At 41.2% G+C, this 25,101-nt stretch overlaps 1 protein-coding gene across 3 annotated transcripts in view; it reads left to right on the plus strand.

The window, feature by feature from the left end:
- TRIO (trio Rho guanine nucleotide exchange factor) overlaps positions 1-25,101 on the plus strand; it is a 539,453-nt gene that overhangs the window by 330,781 nt on the left and 183,571 nt on the right. For all 3 annotated transcript variants that reach the window (XM_075826894.1, XM_075826893.1, XM_075826892.1), the window contains 3 exons: positions 3,209-3,324; positions 17,253-17,375; positions 24,900-25,094. In XM_075826894.1, the coding sequence (XP_075683009.1) occupies positions 3,209-3,324; positions 17,253-17,375; positions 24,900-25,094 (434 nt within the window). The remainder of the gene's footprint in view (positions 1-3,208; positions 3,325-17,252; positions 17,376-24,899; positions 25,095-25,101) is intronic.

The raw sequence follows: 25,101 nt of genomic DNA on the forward strand, positions 1-25,101 counted from the left end.
CTCTATTGTCTGGTATGCCTGCTACATGGACAACCTTTTCGTCTGGTTTTTGCCAGACTTGGAAAAAATATTTAAAAAGGTTGTCCAGTTTTTATTTGTTTAATATATTTTGTAGAATGGTAAATCATACATTTTTCTAATATAAAAGTCTTAGAAATTCTCCTCACAAACCTTTCTTATAACAGTGCGATAGCCTCTGTCTAAAAAAATGGTATAAGCCACAGATTAGTCCATATTAATTCATTCATGGGATAAAAGAATGGATTAAACATGGCGTCAGTCATGTGACTACCAACCCACACATTGTGACCTCTGGCATACAGGTAGCACTGTCCAGCTTAGGGCCTGTTCACATCACCGTTCGCTTTCCGTTCCGGGGTTCTGTCGGAGGTTTCCGTCGGGTGAACCCCGCAACGGAAAGTGAAAGTGAAACCACAGCTTCCGTTTTAACGACGGAATCAATAGCGTAGTCGACTGCGCTTTGGATTCCGTCTGAAAACCGTAAACCTGCCGGAATCGTGACGAACGGAAACCATTAGCGATATTACCGTCACCATTAATCTCAATGGTGACTGAAACGGAAGCTGTGGTTTCACTTTCACTTTCCGCTGCGGGGTCCACCCGACGGAAACCTGAGATCTAAATTGAAATGGTGCGCTCCCCTCATCTTGATTGGCATCCCCTGGCCATGCTATGTCACTACCAGCCTACTTCAACTCCACAATTGCCTTGCACTCACATCATGTGTATTTGTGTGGGGAAGACGCTGAGTCACATGACTGACGCCCAGGGCGATTCTAGGTTTTCTGTTACCTGAGATGAAAATGAAATGGCGCACCTGTTTCAAATCTGGATTGACACATCACAAGGGGTAGGATTAGATACACCAGCTCACACACAGTATCGTAAAGAATAGGTTTTGGTACCGCTCAAGACTAGACAGTGGAAAGATCTGCTTAATCTTATGATGTTTAGAGTAAGGTGGATATACAATAAGAAAAATCGGCATGTTTGTTTTGTCTGGCATGAATCCATGGTTATAACCTCTAAATAAGGACAAATGCAGTACCACAATGAGTTAATGTGTTTTTTGTAATTATTTATTTTTTAAATTTTAATTTTTCCTACCTTCTCATTCCGGGACGGGTGGGTAATATAAATATGTAATGTTATTTTTATTTTTGTAATCCTATAAATTGAAAATAAAACAAAATAAGCGTGACCGGTGATGTCAGGGGCTCCTCCTGGACCGGAATTCCAGGCCAGAGTGTCGGCAACGCTCTGGCCAGGGATTCCGATCCTAGTGGTGGGCCCTGACATCACTGTCCATATATGGACAGTGATGTCAGGGCCTCCTCCAGGAGAGGAATTCCCGACCAGAGTGTTGCCGACTCTCTGTCAGGGAATTCCGGTCCAGGAGGAGCCCCTGACATCACTGTCCATATGGACAGTGATGTCAGGGGCTCTACAGGAGCCACGATCTTGAAGGGGTTAATTTTCCCCTCGTGGTCGCATGCCTTTCTAACGCCTGGTCTATAAATCAGACCATACGCATTAGCAGAGTAGCTATGACTAAGAACCGAGAGGTTTGAAAAGCGTAGGTGTTCTGTGTCCGGGACTTTATTTATTTATCTTATATTTTGATAGCAAAAAAGCAGAATTGAATCTGGCTCTACAGGAGAGGAGTCCTCGGCCAGAGCCTCAGCAGTGCTCTGGCTGGGGATTCCACTCCTAGAGGAGGGGGTGTGGCACTATCCATAGGAGGAGTATGTGTAGCACTATAGGGTGTGTGTGTGTTTGTGTGACACTATATACAAGGAGGTGTATGTAGCACTTTACTTTACGGAGTGCACTGTGGCCCTATCTACGGGGGGGCACTGTGGCCCTATCTACGGGGGGGGCACTGTGTCCCTCTCTACGGGGGGAGCTGTGTCCCTCTCTACGGGGGGGAGCTGTGTCCCTCTCTACGGGGGGGGCGCTGTGGCCCTCTCTACGGGGGGGCGCTGTGGCCCTCTCTACGGGGGGAGCTGTGTCCCTCTCTACGGGGGGGGCGCTGTGGCCCTCTCTACGGGGGGAACTGTGGCCCTATCTACGAGGGGCACTGTGTCCCTTTCTACGGAGGACACTGTGGCTGCCCAGTCTTGACATTCTTGTCTGCCAAACGCTGTCAACTGAGCAGCCAGACTGCATTTAGCGACACTTAAACTGGAAAACTGGATTGTTAAAATAAGCACGTGGAGTAAACTCGCAAATTTTCTGTAAGTATAAACCTAGCGGTATTATTGTAGTAATGTAGTAGTATAGTAATTCAGTAGTATTATAGAAATGTATTATTATTATAGTAGTATTACAGTACTGTAGTATTGTTATAGTAATGTATTAGTGTTATTATAGCAATGTAGTATTATTATTATTATTATTATTATTATAGTAATGTAGTATTGTTATAGTAATGCAGTATTATAATAATGTCGTTTTGTTATAGTAGTTTAACTAATTGATTAACAATAATTTTGTATTGTATCAAACATTAAAGTAATGCAGCCAGTCAACTTAACGTTTTTTTCTATGTGCGGCCCATTTACCCGGCCGAGTTTCAGACCCCTGATGTAGAGGATGCCCTCTTGTCATGGTTACAGACAGGTGTAAAAAGATCATTAGACAGATCTCTACTGTCCAATTATATATTTGCACATTGTAATTAAATCCCAACTAAGCCGTCTTTGTCTAAACTGAATAACCCCCTTTCTTGGAACTGCAAACCACCCATTTAGTTACCTTGGTCGTCCTCCTTTGCGCCTTCTCTAGTTCAGCTATGTACTTCTTATACTGTACACAGTATTCCATATGTAGTCTGACTAACGATTTGTATTGAAGCAAAACTATATTCTTGTGATGTGCATCAATGTCTCTTTTGATGTTTCTCATGATTTTATTTTCCTTGCCTTGGCTGCAGCTGCCTGGCACTGGTTGCTAAAGTTACATTTCCGGTTTATCAATATCCCCAAGTCTTTTTTTCAGTGGCAGTTTTACCCAGTGTTTTACTATTTAATGTTTAATTGTAGAGTTTGTTTTCTGGGCCCAAGTGCATAGCAATACTTATTATCAATACAGTTAGAGAACCACTTGCGGTGTTTTGCAATAGATTATTGCAGCTGTCTTCATATTGTCACAATTAATATATATATATATTTTGTGTTTTTTTTAGATATCTTAAATGAATTGTTTCAAAGAGAAAATAGGGTGCTTCATTATTGGACACTAAGGAAAAGAAGACTTGACCACTGTCAACAATATGTAGTATTTGAAAGAAGTGCAAAACAGGTTTGATATATTCATTATTTTTGCATAAAGAAAAATGTATTCAACTGTCATTTTGTTTATTATATACAGTTAATATATGTAATATTTGGGGCATTGAATTTTTTATGAACTTTTATTTGAACTATTTTCCATTGATTATAGAGTATATTTTGCAGCAGTGTACACAGAGAACATTCATACACCATGCAGTTTGTTTTTGGTGGAATTCAAACTTAGGACCTCAGTGCTACACGGCAACAGTGTTAACCTCTGCCCAAAATTGTATCATAATTATGTAAAGAGATAAAGGAGACCGAGCTTCATAGGGTAACTCCGCACGGCACAACTCCTAAGTACGTTTAAAGCAGAAAAACTTTTCTATGTTTGCCCGCCGCCAGACTTTCCCTTAGGCCTCATGCACACGACCGTAAAAACTCCCGTTATTACGGGTCGTAATCACGACCCGTAATAACGGGCTCATAGACTTCTATTGGCGACGGGTGCCTTCCCGTTTTCTCACGGGAAGGTGCCCGTGCCGTTGAAAAAGATAGAACATGTCCTATTTCAGGCCGTAATAACGGCACGGACAGTCCACAGAAGTCTATGGAGCTCTCGTAATAACGGGTGGCTACATGTGTGCACCCGTCATTACGGCAGCGTTGCTAAGCGACGTCAGTAAATAGTCACTGTCCAGGGAGCTGAAAGAGTTAACTGATCGGCAGTAACTCTTTCAGCACCCTGGACAGTGACTACCGATCAGTATAAACATGTAAAAAATAAAAATAAAAGACGTTCATACTTACCGAAACTTCCTGCTTCCTCCAGTCCGGTCTCCCGCCCGTTGCCTTGGTGACGCGTCCCTCTCGACATCCGGCCCGACGTCCTGGATGACGTTTCAGGCCATGTGACCGCTGCAGCCAATCACAGGTCAATAACAGGCTGCAGCGGTCACATGGACTGCCGCGTCATCCAGGGATGTCGGGCTGGATGTGAAGAGAGGGACGCGTCACCAAGACAACGGCCGGTAAGTATGAAATTCTTTAACTTTTATTACAGAAAAGGCTGTCCCTTCTCTCTATCCTGCACTGATAGAGAGAAGGGGCTGCCGATTAGTGCAGTGCTATTTTGCCGCCAAAAACGTGCCCGTAAATACGGGTGGAATACGGGTGACACCGGACCCATATTTACGGGCACGGGTTCGTAAATACTGGTGCAAAACGGGTGGAATACGTGTGACACCGGACCCGTATTTACGCCAGTATTTACGGGTGGGAAAAAATACGGTCGTGTGCATGAGGCCTTACAGAGATCCAAGTTGTGGAGTCAGTGGATATAGTTTTAAGAAGGTAGGTAGGAAATAATTTTCATTGGTGCTGCATAACGAACTCGTAGTCGATAGACAAAATGACAAAAAACTACTTTAATTATGATGCAGGGTTTACTACGCGTTTTGAGGTCATACAGGCCTCTTCCTCAGGTAAGTGCACACCAAAGTGGCTAATCTGGTAAAAACAATCTGTTAAATACATAAACACGGTACAGGAATTTGCGGCCTTGTGAGTATTGGGTCAAAGTTCAGAAGGTTAAGGGGGCGAGGAGTGAATAACTGCGGTACCGCACTAAAATAAAAGTAATAGTCACATAGCAGGGAATTGGTTGACCGCTTCCTGTAGTGGTATTCAAATGGCCCAGCAGCCCACTGTCATTCGATTACCACTGGGAAGAGGCCGATTAATTCCTTTCCAGGCTACTGTAACCACTTCACTATAGCAACATCTGGAATATAAAGGATGGCCCAGTTAGGCCTCTATAGTCAGACCCAAAGAAGGCCTTGTAAAATGTTATATAACACACATGAATTATCACATTACTATAACAACCTCTGATATACAAAGCATAACCCATCCAGGCTTCTGTCACAAGTCTGTTCCAAAGAAGCCCTTTGCAAAAGTGTATGTAACACATATGGACCTTTTAATAATAAAATTATTCCCCTGACTGTCATTCCAAACTTTAACCAAGAAACACATTGTTTTATACTTAAATATTTATAGATTACTTTTCCCATTTTATATCTACTGTCCTTTATGTACAGTATTAGTAAGTAAAGGATATGTAAGGCCTCATGCACACTTCAGTTTTTTCCTTCAGGGTGCTATCCGTTTTTGTCACTGATAGCACCCTGAACCCATTCATTTCAATGGCCCCATGCACACTTCAGTTATTTAAATGGATCCGTTGTTCCGTTCCGTACAAAGTAGAGCGTGTCCTACTTTGCTCAGTGATTCAGTGACCGTGTGGCCCATAGAAGTCAATGGGTCAGTGAAAAAAACGGATGGCACACGGAAGGCTTCCGTGTGCCGTCCGTTTTTGACGGATCCGTTGCCATAGCAACGGCTGGGTGAGCAAAAGTTCACAGACTACAGTAAACATTCATTCCTGAAGATAGGCTCGTATTTTCACTCCAAAACACCCAAAAAACCAAAGTAAGCCAAGCAGAGTAATCTCAAACTGTTCTCTATGCTCTGAAAGCTGCAGAAAACAGCACCAAAAACTTCTTGTAAACTTTCTATGGGTGTTTCCTGGGACATGTGACAGGTTCAAATGAAGTTCACATCCGTTTTTAAAAAGGAAGCAAAACGTCCGTGTAAAACGGAAACACGGAACGGAGACGGAGTGCACACGGATCCGTCAAAAACGGCCGAGAAAACGGTGATGGAAGTGTGCATGAGGCCTAAGCCTTTGAACTAATTTTAAAAAAATAAAAAATAAAACAATGTATTATTTATTATAATGTAGTATTTATTTGTATGGTTTTAAGCAACTTTTAAATAGCTTTTAATTTTATTTTTTAAACTTAGATGTGATTGATAGCAGCTGGATCCTACACCAGGTCTCAGCCGAGCCGTCAGTTCTGCTGATCTGACGGATTTGGCTTTGGCAGAATACATAGAAACTGTATCTCAAAAAGTAAAAAAGTTTTCATAAAAATTTATGAATTTCAGATAGCTTACATATTTATGTCCCTGTTATAGTATGTGACTGTAGCTTTAATTTTTGTGGGGTACCACAGTAATTCACTCCACCGCCCCTTTCCCACTTCTGAACTTTGACCCAATACTCACAAGGCAGTAATTTCCTGCACTATGTTTATGTATTTGATTGAGCGTTTTTACCAGATTAGCCACTTTGGTGTACTTACCTGAGGAAGAGGTCTGTCCAACCTCGGATTGTAAACAATTTTGTTTAGCGACTTTGGGCAGTGCAAAATTCCCCGTATTCTATACCTACATTCTAAAGATGTATCTAAATATATTCCTGATGGGTTCTCAAAATATCCAATTATAATAAAATGTTTTACTTTTGGCATAATGGAGACTAGAAGAAAATTAAAAATGATCATTATTGTACATTAAATATGTGAGCAGTTTTTAACATCTTCTATAATGAGATATACTCGAAGTTACATTCCCCAAAGTCTGAACTGAGATTTTGATGACAAGATTAACCCTTTAGTGACCAGCCTATTTTAGGCCCTAATGACCAAGCTATTTTTTTTTATTTTTATTTTATTTTTTATAGTCGCATTCAAAGAGCTATAACTTTTTTATTTTGCTGTCAACATAGCTGTATGAGGGCTTGTTTTTTGCGGGATTAGTTGTACTTTTTAGTGTCACCATTTTGGGGTACATATAATTTTTTTATTAACTTTTTTTGGGGAATAGAAAAAAACCCTGAAATTCCACCATTGTTATATACATTTTAAATTCACGCAGTTCACTGTGCGGCGTAAATAACACTTTCCCTTTTTTCTGCGGGTCGGTACGATTACGACGATACCACATATGTCGAGGTTTTTTATGTTTTACGACTTTTGCACAATAAAAACACTTTAGAACTAAAACTATTTGTTTTTGCATCGTCGCTTTCCAAGAGCCGTAACTTTTTTCTTTTTCAGTCACTAGTTATGAGGGCTTGTTTTTTGTGGGACGAGACGTAGTTTTGATTGGTACTGTTTTGGATTACATGGGACTTATTGATTAACTTTTATTATGACTTTTTTTGGGGGGCAATGGAAAAAAATAGCAATTTTGTTTGTTTTTTACGGTGTTCACCTTGTGGTTTAAATTACATATGAACTTTATTGTTTGAGTCATTACGGTTGCGGCGATACCATATATGTGTACTTTTATTTATATTTAATTTTTTTTTACTGTCATTTTTATTTCACATTACTTATTTATTTTTTAGTCCCACTAGGGGACTTTACTATGCGATCTTTAGATTGCTGTTATAAGGCTTTGGCGTACTTAGTGTACCAAAGCATTATTGCCTGTCGGTGTAAATCTGACAGGCAATCTATTAGGATGTGCCTCCGGTACGTCCTAATAGGCATATGCCCAGGGCAGACCTGGGAGCTTTTATATGGCACCCCATTGGAGGCCCGCGATTGCATTTGCGGGCTGCCAATCAGTTGACCGAGGGAGATCCCTATGTCTGTAAACAAGTTAAATTCTGCGGTCGCTATTGACCGCAGCATTGAACGGGTTAAATGGCCACGATCAAAGTAAACTTCGATCGTGGCCGTTGGAGCAGGAGCCCGGCTGTCATCAGATACCCGTGCAGGACTTAGACTGGGCCGCTGTGAAAAGGTCATGGCCTAGCCTAAGGCCCCGTAGTGACCGCCGTGAAAAGGCATATTGGTGGTCACTAAGGGGTTAATCACTTAAGGACCACGTTCATTTTCGTGTTTTAAGGCTTCCTTAACCCCTTGCGTACCTTCGCCGTAATAGTACTTCGCTGGCCGCTTATTCCAGCGTACCTTCGCCGTACTATTACGGCGCAGGAATAAACTGTCACTATGTGAAATCACATAGTGATATAACAGCGGCGGCAGCTGTCATTGACAGCTAACCGTCTCTGCTACCGGCCTGGGGACCAATTAGCAGTCCCCAATGCCGGCGATTGCTGTGATTGGTCAGTCTTCAGAGACTGACCAATCACAGTCGTCTGCAGGAGAAAGCTCCTGTCACTTTCTTTGATCTCCTCACTTCTGTGAGATACGTGAGGAGATCAGAGAAAGCGGTGTAAAAAAAACACTATTTTTATTAACCCCTTCCCGAAAATGGGCGTATAGTAACGCCCTGAGGATGAAGCGGGCACAGGAGCTGTGCTCGCTCCATCTTCATTTGATGTCGGCTGTAATATACAGCCGACATCTCACTGCAACTACAGCGATCACTGTCCTCTCCGATCGCTGTAGTTTAACCCCTTAAATGCCGCTGTCAATAGCGACAGCGGCATTTACGTGATTGATACAGAGGGAGGGGGCTCCCTCTGCACCCCATTGCCCCCCCCCCCCGCGAAAAATCGCGGGGTTCTGATGGTTGCAATGGCAACCAGGAAGCCTAGCAACGGCTTCCTGGTTGCCAGGTACGGGAGCCTATTAGGTCCTGCCCAAGGCAGGAAGTAATAGGCTCAACTGTCAGTTGTAAAGTGACAGTTACAATACACTGCACTACATCAGTACATACAGAAGTAGTGCAGTGTATTGTGCAGGGGATCAGAAGATCAGATCTTCCAGTCCCCTAGTATGTGTAAAATAAAAAGTGAAAAAAAAGTTTTAGATAAATAAAAAAATACAAGTTTTACGTAATAAAAACAATAATCGCCTTGTTTCCCTGATCAAGCCCTTTATAATTAGAAAAAAAATGAAAAAAAAGACAAAAACTAGACATAATAGGTATCGCCGCGTTCGTATTGGCCTGACCTAAAAAAATATCATATTATTTATCCCGCACGGTGAACACCGTAAAAAAAATACCATAAAAAACAATGGCAGAATTTCCTTTTTTGGTCACGTTGTTTCTAATAAAATGGAATAAAAAGTGATCAAAAAGTCGCGCGTAGCCAAACATGGTACCAATAAAAACTACAGTGTGTCACGCAAAAAACAAGCCCTCACAAAGCTCAGTCGACAAAAAAATAAAAAAGTTATGGCTCTCAGGACATGGTGACACTAAAACATTTTATTTAGAAAAAAGTGTTTGTTTTTTTTGTAAAAGTAGTAAAACATATAAAAACTATATAAATTTGGTATTGCCATAATCGTATCGAACCGCAGAATACAGTAAACATGTTGTTTATACTGCAAAGAGAACGGCGGTAAAAAATTATAAAAAAAATAGTGAAAGAATTTCTGGTATTTGGTCTCCTCACCTCAGAAAAAATGGAATAAAAACTGATCAAATTATCGCATGTACGCCAAAATGATACTAATAAAAACGACAGCTCGTTCCATGAAAATCAAGCACTCACACAGCTCGTCAACGGAAAAATAAAAAGTTATGACTCTTGGAACGCAATAATGCAAAACGACGGCCCAGACTAATTTATATGTGCAGCAGTTCTTCACCTAAAACCCCACGTCATCATTTGCAGCCCCCATTGGTAGACCCTGTAAATGCAGCGAAAACGATGACATTTTGGGGTCTGTGCTACATATGGAGCTAGTGAAGAAGTCAAAGATTAGGCAATACTGGAGTGCGGATATTTTGTACAACACCACAGACACCCTTTAGAAGTGCGGCTCCTGCACCCAATAATCCGGCCTGTGCATGAAGGATTGGTTCAAAGCGTACGTCACTATCCAGGGATAATTAATTTTATTATTCATTCTCCCCATTATTACATCATCCTATTATGACCTATTGCACTCCGCCCAGCTTACATATAACCTGATGTACTCCACATAGCTTACATATACCCTGATGTACTCCGCACAGTTTACATATACCCTGATACACTCCGCCCAGCAAACATATACCCTGATGAACTCCGCCCAGCTTACATATACCCTGATGTACTCCGCCCAGCTTACATATACCCTGATGTACTCCGCCCAGCTTACATATACCCTGATGTACTCCGCCCAGCTTACATATGCCCTGATGTACTCCGCCCAGCTTACATATGCCCTGATGTACTCCGCCCAGCTTACATATACCCTGATGTACTCTGCACAGCTTACATATACCCTGATGTACTCCGCGCATCTTACATGTACCCTGATGTACTCTGCCCAGCTTACATATGCCCTGATGTACTCCGCACAGCTTACATATGCCCCCACATTATAAACTGAAACACCAGTAAAACACTAAACAAAACTACTACCAAGCAAAATCTGCGCTCCAAAAGCCAAATGGCGCTCCTTCTGGGCCTGGCAGTGTGCCCAAACAGCAGTTTATGACCACATATGGGGTATTACCGTACTCTGGAGAACCGCTTAACAATTTATGGGGCGTATGTCTCCAGTGGTACAAGCTGGGCCCAACGCATTGGGCACTGAAATAGCATATATGTGGAAAATGTCAATTTTCAATCTGCAATATCCACTGTGCACTAATTTCTGCAAAACCTTTGGGGGGTCAAAATGCTCACTACACTTCTAGATGAATTCCTTGAGGGGTGTAGTTTCCTAAATGGGGTCACTTCTCGGGAGTTTTCACTGCTCTGGTACCTCAGCGCAATGCAACATGGCGTCAAAAACAAATTTTGTAAAATCTCCACTCCAAAAACGAAATTGCACTCTTTCCGTTTAGACCCTTGCCGTATGTCCAAATAGCCGTTTACAACCACATATGGGGTATTTCCCTACTCAGGAGAAATTGTGTAATACATTTTGGGGTGTCTTTTCTCCTGTATTCTTTGTGGAAATGAAAAATTCTGAGCTAAAGCTACAGGTTATTGGAAAAAAAAATGTTTTCATTTTCACGGACCAATTCTAATAAAATCTATAAAACACCTGAGGGCTCAAAATGCTCACTACACCTCTAATTTAATTCTTTCAGGGGTATAGTCTCCAAATTGGGATCACATCTGGGGAATTTCTACTGTACTGGTACTTCAGGGACTCTGCAAATGCGACATGGCCCCCAGAAACCAATTCAGCAAAATCTGAGCTGCAAAATCCAAATGGTGCTCCGTCCCTTCTGAGCCCTGCCATGGGTCCAAACAGCAGTTTATTACCACATATGGGGTATTTCCGTAATCGCGAGAAATTTCTTTACAAATGTTGAGGTGCTTTCTCCTTTATTTCTTGCAAAAATTTGAAATTTTTAAGTTTTTCCAGAAAAAAAGTAGATTTTCATTTTCACAGACTAACTCCAGAAAATATAGCAAAATACCTGTGGGGTCAAAATGCTAACTATACCCCTAGATAAATTCCCTGAGGGGTGTAGTTTAAAAAATGGGGGTCACTTTTTGGGGTTTCCACTGTTTTGGCACCACAAGACCTCTTCAAACCGGACATGGTGCCTAAAATATATTCTGAAAAAAGGAGGCCCCAAAATCCAAGAGGTGCTTCTGAAGCCTGTGTTTCAGTCTATTAGCGCACTAGGGCCACATGTGGGATATTTCTAAAAACTGCAGAATCTGGGCAATAAATATTGAGTTGCGTTTCTCTGGTAAAACCTTCTGTGGTACAGAAGAAAATGTATTACATATGAATTTCGTAAAAATGAAATTTGAAAATTTCAGCTCTACTTTCCTTCAATTCCTGTAAAACGCCTAAAGGGTTGAAACACTTTCTGAATGCTGTTTTGGATACTTTGAGGGGTGCAGTTTTCAAAATGGGGTGTTTTATGGGGGTTTCTAATATATAGGGCACTCAAAACCACTTCAGAACTGAACTCGTCCCTGAAAAAATAGCTTTTTGAAATTTTCTTAAAAATATGAGAAATTGCTGCTAAAGTTCTAAGCCTTGTGAGGTCAGAAAAATAAAAGGATGTTCAAAAAACGATGCAAACATAAAGTAGACATATGGGAGATGTTAATTGGTAACGATTTTGTGTGGTATTACTATCTGTCTTACAAGCAGATACATTTAAAATTGGAAAAATCATAATTTCTTCATATTTTCGCTAAATGTTGGTGTTTTTCACAAATAAGCAATGAATTTATCGACCAAATTTTTGCACTAAACTAAAGTCCAATGTGTCACGAGAAAACAATCTCAGAATCGCTTGGATAGGTAAAAGCATTCCGGAGTTATTACCACATAAAGTGATACATGTCAGATTTGAAAAAATGGGTCTGGTCCTCAAGGCCAAAATGAGCTGGGTACTCAAGGGGTTAACACACAATTGTTTCAGTGTTTTTAAACGCATGTAAAACAACGACATGAGTTTCAAATGTATTTTTTTATGGTTGCCTTATAAAAGCGTCTTTGGTGGCATTTTTCAAGGTTTATAAAGAAGCCTATGAAAAAAATGCAATACCCAGAGCATGCTACATTAAAAAAAAAAAAAGGCCCTCACCACAAAAAAATCGTCCCAAACCAAAACCGTTTGTATGCAGCCGTTTTAACCCTTTGGATAGATAGCAAATTTTTTGGTTTTTGTTTTCCATCGCTAAAAGAGGGAGAAAGTTAACATCCAAATGAGAGGGTACTCAACCTTATAAGTAGTCTTACAAGCAAATCTTTATTGAAAAATTACCCACCCCTAACATACGAAATTAGTGTGACGACAGAGTGGAAACATTAAAAAATGCTCTACAATATAATGTGTACATAAAGCAAAAAATAAATAAATGCATGTAGTACAAATGTGGGAGGAAATGAGAGATACAGAGTTAGGCCCCATGCACACGACCGTGCCCGCAATCACGGCCCGCCGCCGCCGACTGACAGCCGCATTTTCGGGCCGTGCTCCCATACAAAGTATAGGAGCACGGCCCGCAAAATGTAAAAGAACGGACATGTTCCATAATTCCCGGAACATTTCCACGGCACGGACACCATTCCGTAGTGCTACGGAAAGGTATCCGCGTTCAATGAAAGTGAATGGGTCCGTTTTTGCGGACCGCAAAAACTGAGGTTTTTTTATGGTCGTGTGCATGGGGCCTTAAAGACCTGTATTACACGGTCAAATGAAGTTTAGAGCGCAATAAGAAAATAAGCAATCATAAGACATCCACCCCGAGATAGATGTATCAAAATTATAAAAAAATATATTTCATATTAGGACATAACAACATGTGCATGTGAATAATTATATACCTGGGATACAATAACCAAGTGTGGGGGAGGGGAGTCACGCACGTATCGCTGCTCAAAGTCTATGTAATAAACAGAGATCTGATAGCAGGATTCTCCTCTTCTGTGTGTTCTGTGTATAGAAGACATGATAGCACTTAGGCTCCACTCACTATCTCAGAGACAACTGAGAATTAGAGAGCCTACTAAAAATGCATAATACAAGTCATATAATGGTCAGAAATAGTGTTATTCCTCATGTGCACACATATGACTGCTGATTCTGAAAAGTTAGGTAAACGTTAAAACATTGATTTATTTAAAATAAAAAAATGATTTGAATAGCCTTTTCATTATTTTTTGAAAAACCTGGTTAACTGGTTCCCGACCGCTGGCTGTGTTTTTATGGCCAGCGGTCAGCGTCCTTAAAACCCGAGCCATAGACTTTTTACGGCTCGGGTTTTAACTTGCTGCCCGAGCGATCGGGCAGCTGAATGTCGGGTCTCCGGCTGTCAGTGACTGCCGGGGACCCTGAGGAGAGGATAGGAGCAGCTTTCGCTGCTTCTGCCTTCTCTGATCACTTGTACACAGCGCTCAATGGCCGCGCCGCTGTCTCTATTCCTCCCGGGGTTCATGTTACTGGTCACATGATCGCCAGGTGCCGTTACTGACAGACTGCTGCTGGGTCTTACTAGACCCAGCACAGCCCTATTAGTGACAATCGTCACTATGAGAGGGCTGATTGCCCCAGTTACAGTGGAAAAAGATGGTGTAAAAGAAAGAAAAAAATATATATAAAGTTCCCCAAAGGTCTTTTTTGACCTTTGAGGGAAAGACCATAGTAATAAAAAAGTAAAAGTAAAGTGCAAAAAAAATTAATAATAAATACACATAAAATACCCACCCCAAAAAAAATTTTCCCCTCCCGCCAATCATTGTCGTAACGCTAGCACTGACCCAATTACCCTAATATAGACATGTAATATATTAAAATTTACGGTAGACAATGACGATCACAAATAAAAGGTCTATTTTAGGGTAAAACTATGTTATTACCCCAAAAAAATAGCTGAAACGTAATTATTTTCAAACTTTATGAATAAAAATTCTAAAATAGCAAAAAAAGTGTGTATAAAAACGATAAAAAATTAAACCTGCATTGTCTACGGAAAAAACGTCGCAAAAGTCACGTCGTTAGCTCAACAAATAAAAACGTTATAGCCATTTAACTAACACGTGCTAAAAATGCCTAAATGGTGTCTGGTCCTGAAGGCGCAAAATAGCCCAGTCCTGAACTGGTTAAAATCTAGAAAAAAGAGATTTTACAATTGGCGTACCAGATATATAAGTTGTTTTCTAAACTGATTGGCCACTTTATTAGAGACACCTGCCATTTTACGGTTAGAGCTACTCTGTATGGAAATTAGACACGTGATCCACAGATCAGTTTGTGTTAATTCACATTAGAATGGGAAAATCAACAGATCTGAGCGACTTGAAACGAGACATGGTCATTGGTGCTAGACTAGCCGGGGCCAGTACTTTAAAAACTGCCAACCTTGTGGGGTCTTTGAGGAAAAGGGGAGCCTGTGGCCATCCAGCGAAAGGGGAGCCTGTGGCCATCCACCGAAAGGGGAGCCTGTGGCCATAAACAATCGATAAAAGGGGTCAGAGTAGGATGTAAAAAAATCTTTGACACGCAGGCAAGCAAATTGCAGCTTAATAAAATGCTGGTTCTCCAATTAATATGTTCAAATGCATAACTCATTGTTGCTTAGCATGGATGGGCTATAACCGTGGGCAAACAATTCCAGTGCCATTGCTGTCTAAGGGAAACAGAAGGGCAAGACTCCTGTGGGCAAAAGAGCGCAAAAATTGGATGACTGAGCAATAGAAAGAAGATGGCCTGGTCAGAGGAATTCAGATTTTCTGTTGCACCGTGCTGATGTAATGGTCATATTTTAGTGCAAGCAGCATGAATAGATAATCCCTTCCTGTCAGGTGTCAACAGATTAGGTTGGTGGAGGTTGAGTAATGGTGTGGGGAATGTTTTCTTGGCATACCCTGGGTCTCTGATACCACTGGATGGACATTTGAACCGTAGAGCTCACGGAACAAGTTCACTCTCTTTTGGCAGCTGTTTACCTATGGCAGAAGGACACTTCCGCAGCAATTTCGAGAAGCTGTCCAATATTTTTGCAACCTAGTGCAATCTATTCCACAACTAATTGCTGCGGTTCTGAAGGCCATAGGAGGTCCAACGCACTACTAGATGGGTGTCTAATAAAGTGGCCATTCAGTATATATACACTATATGGACAAAAGTATTGACACATTTATTAATCATTGAATTCAGGTGTTTAATTGAGTCCCATTGCCACAGGTGTATAAAATCGAGCACCTAGCCATGCAGTCTGCCTTTACAAACATTTTGTAAAAAATAAAAAAAAAAGGCCGGGTCTAAAGAGCTCACTGAATTTTAGCGTGGTACACTACTAGGAAGCCACCATTGCAACAGATCAGTTCATAAAATTTCTTCCCTCTTTCTTAAACCACGATCAACTGTGAGTGGTTTTATTGCAAAGTGGAAGCGTTTAGGAACCACTCAGACCACGTAAAGTGCAGTGTGTGGTCGCTGAATGCTGAGGTGCAAAGTGTATAAAAGTCGCCAACGCTCTGCTGAGTTAATAACTGCAGTTCCAAACCTCCTCTTGCATGGACATCAGTACAAAAACTGTGCACCGGGAGCCTCATGGCATGTGTTTCCATGGCCGAGCAGCTGCATGCATGAATCACATTACCAAGCACAATGACATGTATCGGATGGGGTGGTGTAAAGCATCCCACCACTGGACTCTGAATCCGTGGAAACGTGTTCTGTGGAGTGACGAATCACGCTTCTCTATCTGGAAGTCTAATGTCGAGCCTGAGTTTGGAAAATGCCAGAGCAATGCCTAATTGCATTGAACCAATTCTACAGTTTGGTAGAGGGGGACTAATTCTAAGGGGTTGTTTTTCAGTGGTTGCGTAGGCCCCTTAGTTCCAGTGAATGGAAATCTTAATGATTCTGCATGCCAAGATATTTTGGACAATTGTATGCTTCCAACTTTTTTAGCGAAGGCACTTTTGTGTTCCACCATGATTGTGCCCCAGTGCACAAACAAGGTCCATAAAGATATGGTTGGGTGAGGTTGGTGTGGTTGAACTTGAGTAGCCAGTATATATAACGATTAAATATTCTATATACTTGTGCTGCAAAAAGCAAGATAGAAAACACTAAAAGTTGTGGCTTTATGAGGAAAGGCAAAAACAAAACAATGTATGTGGTTTAAAGTTCAATGAAGGCTACGGGGGAGAGTAAACAACGTTCCTACGCCAGTATTCTGTCATAAAAATGTCACAATTGGCCCAAAAGCCGCAAAAGTTTTGACTTTTGGGTTGTTTCGCCACTTTTTTAATGAGTGAACGGAGCTTAGCAAAGAGGTTTTGGCCACACGTGGCCCAACTCATTTACTCTAATGCCAGATACTGCCATAAATTGTAACGGAAATCTACGTATGCATAAATTTAATTTACTGTCGCAAGGACAGCTGAATATGCGACAAATTTATTATGAGGTGTGGACTTCTTTAATAAATTTGCCTCATCTTACCCTTTCTTGCTTTTTATTAAGATGCATTCTTAATACATCTCCCCTTAGTGTTTAAGGGGTTACATGGCCTTTTTGTGTTTTCTTCTGGAAGGTATGCTTTAATAGGGTATTTCCATCTCACACGCTTATGTCATAGTCACATTATAGATTGTCTATTATATGTCTAGTGTAGGCAACTGTTTGTGTTAATTGCCCAAATTCTATATTCTGTCACTTAATCACTATACAATTTAACACAAATACATTTTGCTATTTTAGGCCCTTGAATGGATTCATGACAGTGGTGAATTTTATCTATCCACTCATACATCAACAGGGTCTACTATACAGCATACTCAGGAACTATTAAAGGAACATGAAGAGTTTCAAATTACTGCCAAGGTATGTATAAATGTTTGTTTTGTTTTTTTTAAATAATACAATGATCGAAAAAATATGTTTTAACTTAAAACTGTAAGGGTCAGTTCACACGGCGTTTTTTTACACGTTATTTGACGTGGAAACCGCGTCGTAAAACGCGCCAAAAAACGCAGTGAAAAATGCTGCAAAAATCGGTGTGCAGGCAGAGCTGTCCCGTGTTTAGTAGCTTATTAAACAGTTCTTTAACAATCCTGTGGCAATGGTCTAATCAACTTATGCCAGTAGAAATGTCAGGTGCCTATTCAGAAACTTTAGACTTCTATCTGCAATCATGTTAATTAACCACTAAGTTCATGAGCTGTCAAGTGCCATATGAAACTTACACTCCACACGAAAAGTCACAATATGTGTCCCACAGCATGAACAGTAGATGAGATGTTTTTTAAAAATACTAATGCCAAGCTTTTCCTTTACACTTGCATGTTTTGCATGCGTCATTGGCTCCCTTTGTCAGCAGTTTTAATGAAAAAAGTGACTGCAAACTTATGTCTGCTTTTCACACTAATCCTGATCTGTTTATTGAAAAGATGGAGTTGATCCTTATACTTCCAAGATTTAGCTATAACGAGTCTGACAGCAAGTAGATAGATGCAGGGCTGAGTCTGGCAGAGAAAAATTTAGTGAGAAGATTAAAAATGGAGATCTAGTAAATTTAAATACCTCTGCATGTCTTTGAGGCATAATGGTGTGTCCCTTTCAATCCGCAGCCGCTTCATCCAACCTCAAAGGATCAGTTTTAGAGATTTGATTTGGAATCAAATAACAGTGTGATAAAATGTAGTGAGATTTCTCGCAGTGCTTAATACCTATGGAGGTATTAGTCAACTTTAGGTCCCGCTGCCGTTCAAGGTTAAACGAAAAAAGATCTGATGAGCTGTGATTCCACTTTAAAGAGGCTCTGTCACCAGATTTTGCAACCCCTATCTGCTATTGCAGCAGATAGGCGCTGCAATGTAGATTACAGTAACGTTTTTATTTTTAAAAAACGAGCATTTTTGGCCAAGTTATGACCATTTTTGTAGTTATGCAAATGAGGCTTGCAAAAGTCCAAGTGGGTGTGTTTAAAAGTAAAAGTCCAAGTGGGCGTGTATTATGTGCGTACATCGGGGCGTTTTTAATACTTTTACTAGCTGAACGCTCTGATGAGAAGTATCATCCACTTCTCTTCAGAACGCCCAGCTTCTGGCAGTGCAGACACAGCCGTGTTCTCGAGAGATCACGCTGTGTCGTCACTCACAGGTCCTGCATCGTGTCAGACGAGCGAGGACACCGGCACCAGAGGCTTCAGTTGATTCTGCAGCAGCATCGGCGTTAGCAGGTAAGTCGATGTAGCTACTTACCTGCAAACGCTGATGCTGCTGCAGAATCAACTGAAGCCTCTGGTGCCGGTGTCCTCGCTCGTCTGACACGATGCAGGACCTGTGAGTGACGTCACAGCGTGATCTCTCGAGAACACGCTGTGTCTGCACTGCCAGAAGCTGGGCGTTCTGAAGAGAAGTGGATGATACTTCTCATCAGAGCGCCCAGCTAGTAAAAGTATTAAAAACGCCCCGATGTACGCACCTAATACACGCCCACTTGGACTTTTACTTTTAAACACACCCACTTGGACTTTTGCAAGCCTCATTTGCATAACTACAAAAATGGTCATAACTTGGCCAAAAATGCTCGTTTTTTAAAAATAAAAACGTTACTGTAATCTACATTGCAGCGCCTATCTGCTGCAATAGCAGATAGGGGTTGCAAAATCTGGTGACAGAGCCTCTTTAAGTAGGTAGGATGTTGTGTGTGAGTAAAAATTGGGTAAAGGGAGTCCTTTATCCCCTTAGTGACCACCAATACGCCTTTTCACTCTCCTGCTTCAACGACCGGGATCGAAGTTTACTTTGATCGCGGTTATTTAACCCGCAGCTATATAACCCGATCGCATAGTAAAGTCCCCTAGTGGGACTAAAAAAATAAGTAAGTAATGTGAAATAAAATATATTAATAAAAATTACAGTAAAAAAATTTATATATTTTTTCCCATAAAAAGTGGTTTTGTTTAGTAAAAGTGTAAAAAATAAATAAAAGTAAACATATATGGTATCGCCACAACTGTAATGACTCAAACAATAAAGTTAATTTGTATTTATTTATTTTTTCAAATTTTGTTTATTAAACTTTTTGAATATGGGGAACAGGACTAAAAAGGGAGGGAAAATAAAAGAATGGGGTGGGGGATCCCCAGAAGCAAAAGTGGTTACAAGAAATTACACGTTATAGAACACACAGCAATCAATCAGGATATCTTGTATTATTAGTCAGGGGAAGGGAGGGGGGGGACAACAAACATAAACAAGTTAGCCTGTCTTCAGAACAAAATCTCCTGCTGCATTAATGTCATACAAAAGTAGAAAGCATGCTTCTCCTCCTCTTAATCAAGGCTTAATGCAACCATGGACAGGGAGGTGGGACGGGGACCAGCCAACCACCCATCTACATCCACTCCACTGTAAACGCTGCAGGGGTGTCCGAGAGAAGAGGACACACCAACTGAGTGCATGATTCCCAACAACACCTCAACCACTCCAGAATCCTGTACACCCTCACACTGTTTTATTTCCTAGAAGTATCTGTTCCGGAAACCAAATAGTGTGCTGAAAGCAGTTCCTAATATCCATCCTAACTCTCTGTGGAAGTAGGGTGATGAAGGTTTCCCATGTTGCAAAGAACTGCTCCACTTGGAGTTCTTTATGGAAAGACGCCTCCATCCAATCCATCTTGAATAAGTACGAGAGTTTGTCCATGGTGGTGCCTGGTCGTGTAGCCAGTTTTGTAAAATGGCCTTCGCACCCGCCGCTGCCACATAATGTAGTAATCTTTGTACCCCCTGGGTACATCTGTGCGTGTCAGGGTCCATATAGCCAAAAATTGCCCAGCGTGCAGTGTCAGGAGTATAGTTTGTGTGGTTCTGAGTTGTGTATGATCGAATATGGGACCAAAAGGTCTGATTATTAGGGCAGGCCCAGAGACAATGATGGAGATTGACCTCCATGGTGTGCCATTCAAAGCATTCGGAGGTGGAATATAAACCCATTCTGTGGCCTACAAGTGGAGTTCGATAGGATCTGTGTGCTATTTTAAGTCTCATCTCTAAAAATTGGGCCAAAGGTAGAAATTTATGAGCTTGGTCCAAATCTCTCAAAATGACAGAGCAGGTGAGCGATTGATCATCAATCTGCTATTTAGTCAGTGGTGTTTGAGTTGCGGCATAGTCCAGTGGTAGGTGTAAGAACTGGTAGTTCCTGGTTATTTGGCCTTTTGTGTATGTTTTGTCTAGAGAAGCTTTGGAGATGTAGGGGTTTCATTCCCGCTCTGGCAATTGTTTCAAGACGTTTGTGATATAGCTTTTGGCTTGTGAATAATGGAAGGGATCAATTGGTACGGTTGGGAACTTCAACCGCATCTCAGACAGCGTAAGCATCCTCCTCTCCAATATTTTAACAAAGTATTTTATTGAGATCAGACCCAATGCATGTCACCTACGAAAGATGCCATGGGGGTTGCCATCCTGTAAATTAGGGTTGCATATCGATTACAGGAGGAGAGACAACGAAGAGGAGAGCTGAAAATGCGTTATGATTTTTTGCCATGCCTGCCAGTTGTTAAAGAGTAAAGGGTTGTTTCTGGTGTCAATGGATAACCGATTGTAAGGAAGGTGTAGAAGAGCTGCTAGTGCCTGACCCGGGAAGAGACTAGAGTCAAGAGGTGTAACATGAGGTGTCATGGAGCCAGTCAGAGACAAAACTAAGCAATGCTGCCAGGTTATATTGTTTGATATTGGGGAAATTAATCCCCCCATTAGCCCTCGGCTGCTGCAGGATGTGGAAGGCTATACTTTTTCCCTCCCCATATAAAGTCCTATAAAGGAAGTTAATCCGTTTTTCATCCGCTAGTGTAAAGTAAATTGGAAGCGTGTGTAGGAGACAGGAGTCTAGGAAATAACGACATCTTAATCAGATTCGCCCTCCCCAAATAGGAGAGAGTGATGTGTTTCCAAGTGCTTAAAGAGGCTCTGTCACCAGATTTTGCAACCCCTATCTGCTATTGCAGCAGATAGGCGCTGCAATGTAGATTACAGTAACGTTTTTATTTTTAAAAAAACGAGCATTTTTGGCCAAGTTATGACCATTTTTGTAGTTATGCAAATGAGGCGTGCAAAAGTCCAAGTGGGCGTGTATTATGTGCGTACATCGGGGCGTGTTTAATACTTTTACTAGCTGGGCGCTCTGAAGAGAAGTAACATCCTCTTCTCTTCAGAAGAAGTCGATCTTACCTGCAAACGCTGATGCTGCTGCAGAATCAACTGTATCCTCTGGTGCCGATGTGGCCGTCACGATGCAGGACCTGTGAGTGACGTCACAGATCTGCACTGTCAGAAACTGGGCGTTCTGAAGAGAAGAGGATGTTACTTCTCTTCAGAGCGCCCAGCTAGTAAAAGTATTAAAAACGCCCCGATGTACGCACATAATACACGCCCACTTGGACTTTGACTTTTAAACACACACACTTGGACTTTTGCAAGCCTCATTTGCATAACTACAAAAATGGTCATAACTTGGCCAAAAATGCTCGTTTTTTAAAAATAAAAACGTTACTGTAATCTACATTGCAGCGCCTATCTGCTGCAATAGCAGATAGGGGTTGCAAAATCTGGTGACAGAGCCTCTTTAATCTCTTCTCTAAAAGGGAGATATATTGGGACATGTTAAGCCTATATAATTTACCCGGATGTTTGGAGATTTGTACCCCCAAATATGATAACACTGAGGATTTACACCGAAATGAGAAAGCCGAGGACCACAGTGGTACAGAAGGTCCCTTTAGTAAAAGATATTCCGTTTTGTCCACCTTCTACACAGTCTAAATTGTGTGATTCAGTTCCCTTAAAAATTTTGTTTGCACAAGATGACTTAACAAGGGATCGATGAAGAGATTAAAAAGTAAAGGGGATAGAGGGCAGCCCTGTTTTGTACCCCTAAATATATCTATAAGGGGAGAAGTCAGCCCATTGACAGTCACACACGTCGCCGAATCAAAGCACAGAAACTGTACCTATTGAGAGAAAACAGTGCTAAATTGTAATTTGGAGAGGACCGCGTTTAAAAAAGGCCATGCCACTGTGTCAAAGGCCGTCTCGGCATCCAGGCTCATGAGCATGGTGACCGGTTGAGTCTTGTCCTGTGCCAAAATAGTCGCAGCCACTGCCGTTCTAATATTTTTTATGCTGGTCCTACCCTTTGTGAATCCAGTCTGGGCCTCACAGAGGAGACTGGGGAGAAAGTGTTGAAGTCTTTCCACCAATATTCTAGCCAAAAGATTATAATCTTGATTTAGTAGTGATATCGGGCGATAAGATTGGGGTAAGGATGGGTCCTTATCTGGTTTCGGTATCGGGACCGTGCGAGATTCTGTCAATGGGCTTATTATGTATGAAGGTTTCATTATATAGACTCGTCAGGTGCGGTACAATTTGGGGGCCTAGCATTTTGTAATATTCTGCTGAAAATCCATCTGGACCCGGCGTTTTCCCATTATAGGTCAAAGAAATTGCCTGTCTCACCTCTTCCTCCTGTATCTCAGAGTTAAACAAAACCTGTTGTTCTGAAGAGAGAGTGGGCAAACGAACCGAGTCCAGAAAGGAATCTATGTCAGAAAGAGAAGTCAGGGTGGCCCTATAAAGATCCTCATAGTATTCTGTGAAAATTTGTGCTATCTCAGTAGGGTGTGTGGAAATGGTGGTTTTCGTGGAGGAGTTAAGCAAGGAGGGGATAGGTTTAAAGTGTAGCTAAACGTTTGACAAACTTCTGACATAGTGACATGTCAGAAGTTTGGATTGGTGGGGGTCTGTGCGCTGAGACACCCACCAATCACTAGAACGAAGCAGCTGAAGCGCTCGTGCTTCGTGTCTGGTCGGCTGTTTCCGGAAATAAATGTATCAGTGTACGGACTCGATAGAAAGCCTATGAGCTCGTACTCCGATACATCGGCTTTCCGGAAAAAGCCGAACAGACACGAAGTGGTTGAGCGCTCATACGAGCACTTCAGCTGCTTCGTTCTAGAGGTTGGAGGGGGTCTCAGTGCTCGGACCCTACCAATCCAAACTTCTGACCTGTCAGAAGTTTGTCAAACGTTTAGTTACCCTACCTAGTTACGTATTGTCGGTATTTCTCACCTGCCAGTGAGATTCATCATGGATAAAGATGTCCGAGAGGTGCTTAGTTGTCTGATACGCTAGATGACTTTCCGGGGTAGAATCATTAGCATGGGTCATTTGAGTCGATAATAGAGAGTTATGTAAGGCAGTGAAACAGCCTTCGATGTAGCCCACAATAGGGGGATATCCTCTGACTGAGATATGTTGTCATCCAAGTTCATTTGAAGGTATTGTTGGAAATCAGAGGAATCTGTCAGGTAGGCGGGAAATCTCCAAACTTTAGAACTCTCAGTTGGGGAGGATAAGGTCATGGTCAAGGTAATCGGGGCATGGTCCGAAATAGTAATAGTAAATATAAAAAAGTTTTGGCTCTCAGAATGTGGTGAAACAGAATAAATTATTTTTTAACAAATAATTTTTTGCCGATTTTCTGTTGTCTAAAACCTTGGTGTGTCTTATGGTCAGGTGCGTCTTATAGTCCGAAAAATACGGTAGACCATGTAAATTGCTGGAAAAATTTGAGAACCTCTTTACTGTCTTTCAAATAACCTGGACTAACGGTTGTAGCAAATTATCTATCCATTCACTTAAATTCTCATTAAGAGATACCATACCTGATATAATTGGTTGTAATGGGCAAGGAAAAATTTCTTTATGAACCTTAGGAAATCCATTAAAAATAGTTATATTTGGTAACTATTGCGAAGATGTCAGTGAATTTCACATGCTGATTACTATTTAAGACCTCATGCACAAGTCCGTGAAGTATTTGCAGGCCGTGCTCACATTCAAAAAAGTATAGGAGCATGGTCCGTAAATGAAAAACATAGGACATGTCCTATTTTTTGCGAGTCACTACTACAGACTGGACACACAGATGTCCGTGGCCTATAGAAATGAATGGATAAGTATTTTTAGCCACAATTACAGATCCGTAATTGTGGTTAAAAATTACGGTCGTGTGCATGAGGCCTAATCTGGCGGCTGCAGTCTGCTACATAGTAAACTCGTGACTTTAACTGAGATGATTTAATTGATTTACAACTCATAAAGCCTTGCAAAAAAAAAAAAAAAAGCCTTCATATATGGCTGTATCATTGGAAAAATCAAAAAATAATAGCTCTTGGACGGCGGGGATGAAAAAAGTATAAATGGCTGCGGCAGAAAAGGTTTGGCGGTATTGTACTGTTTATCTAATTGCTGTTTAATCATTTTGATGTTAATTATTACATTTTATTAGAAAAAATGTAGCTCAATAAAACAATTTTATTCTCAATCTTTTGCAGCAAACTAAAGAGAGGGTAAAACTGTTGATACAACTTGCTGATGGCTTTTGTGAGAAAGGACATGCTCATTCATCAGAGATTAAAAAATGTATTATTGTGCTGGACAAAAGGTATCGAGATTTCTCTATGCGCATGGAGAAATACCGTACAAGTTTAGAAAAGGCGTTAGGAATTTATAGTGACTCCAACAAAACGGTAAGTG

The sequence above is a fragment of the Rhinoderma darwinii genome, chromosome 5, assembly GCF_050947455.1.
Source record: "Rhinoderma darwinii isolate aRhiDar2 chromosome 5, aRhiDar2.hap1, whole genome shotgun sequence".
Lineage (NCBI taxonomy): Eukaryota > Metazoa > Chordata > Amphibia > Anura > Rhinodermatidae > Rhinoderma > Rhinoderma darwinii.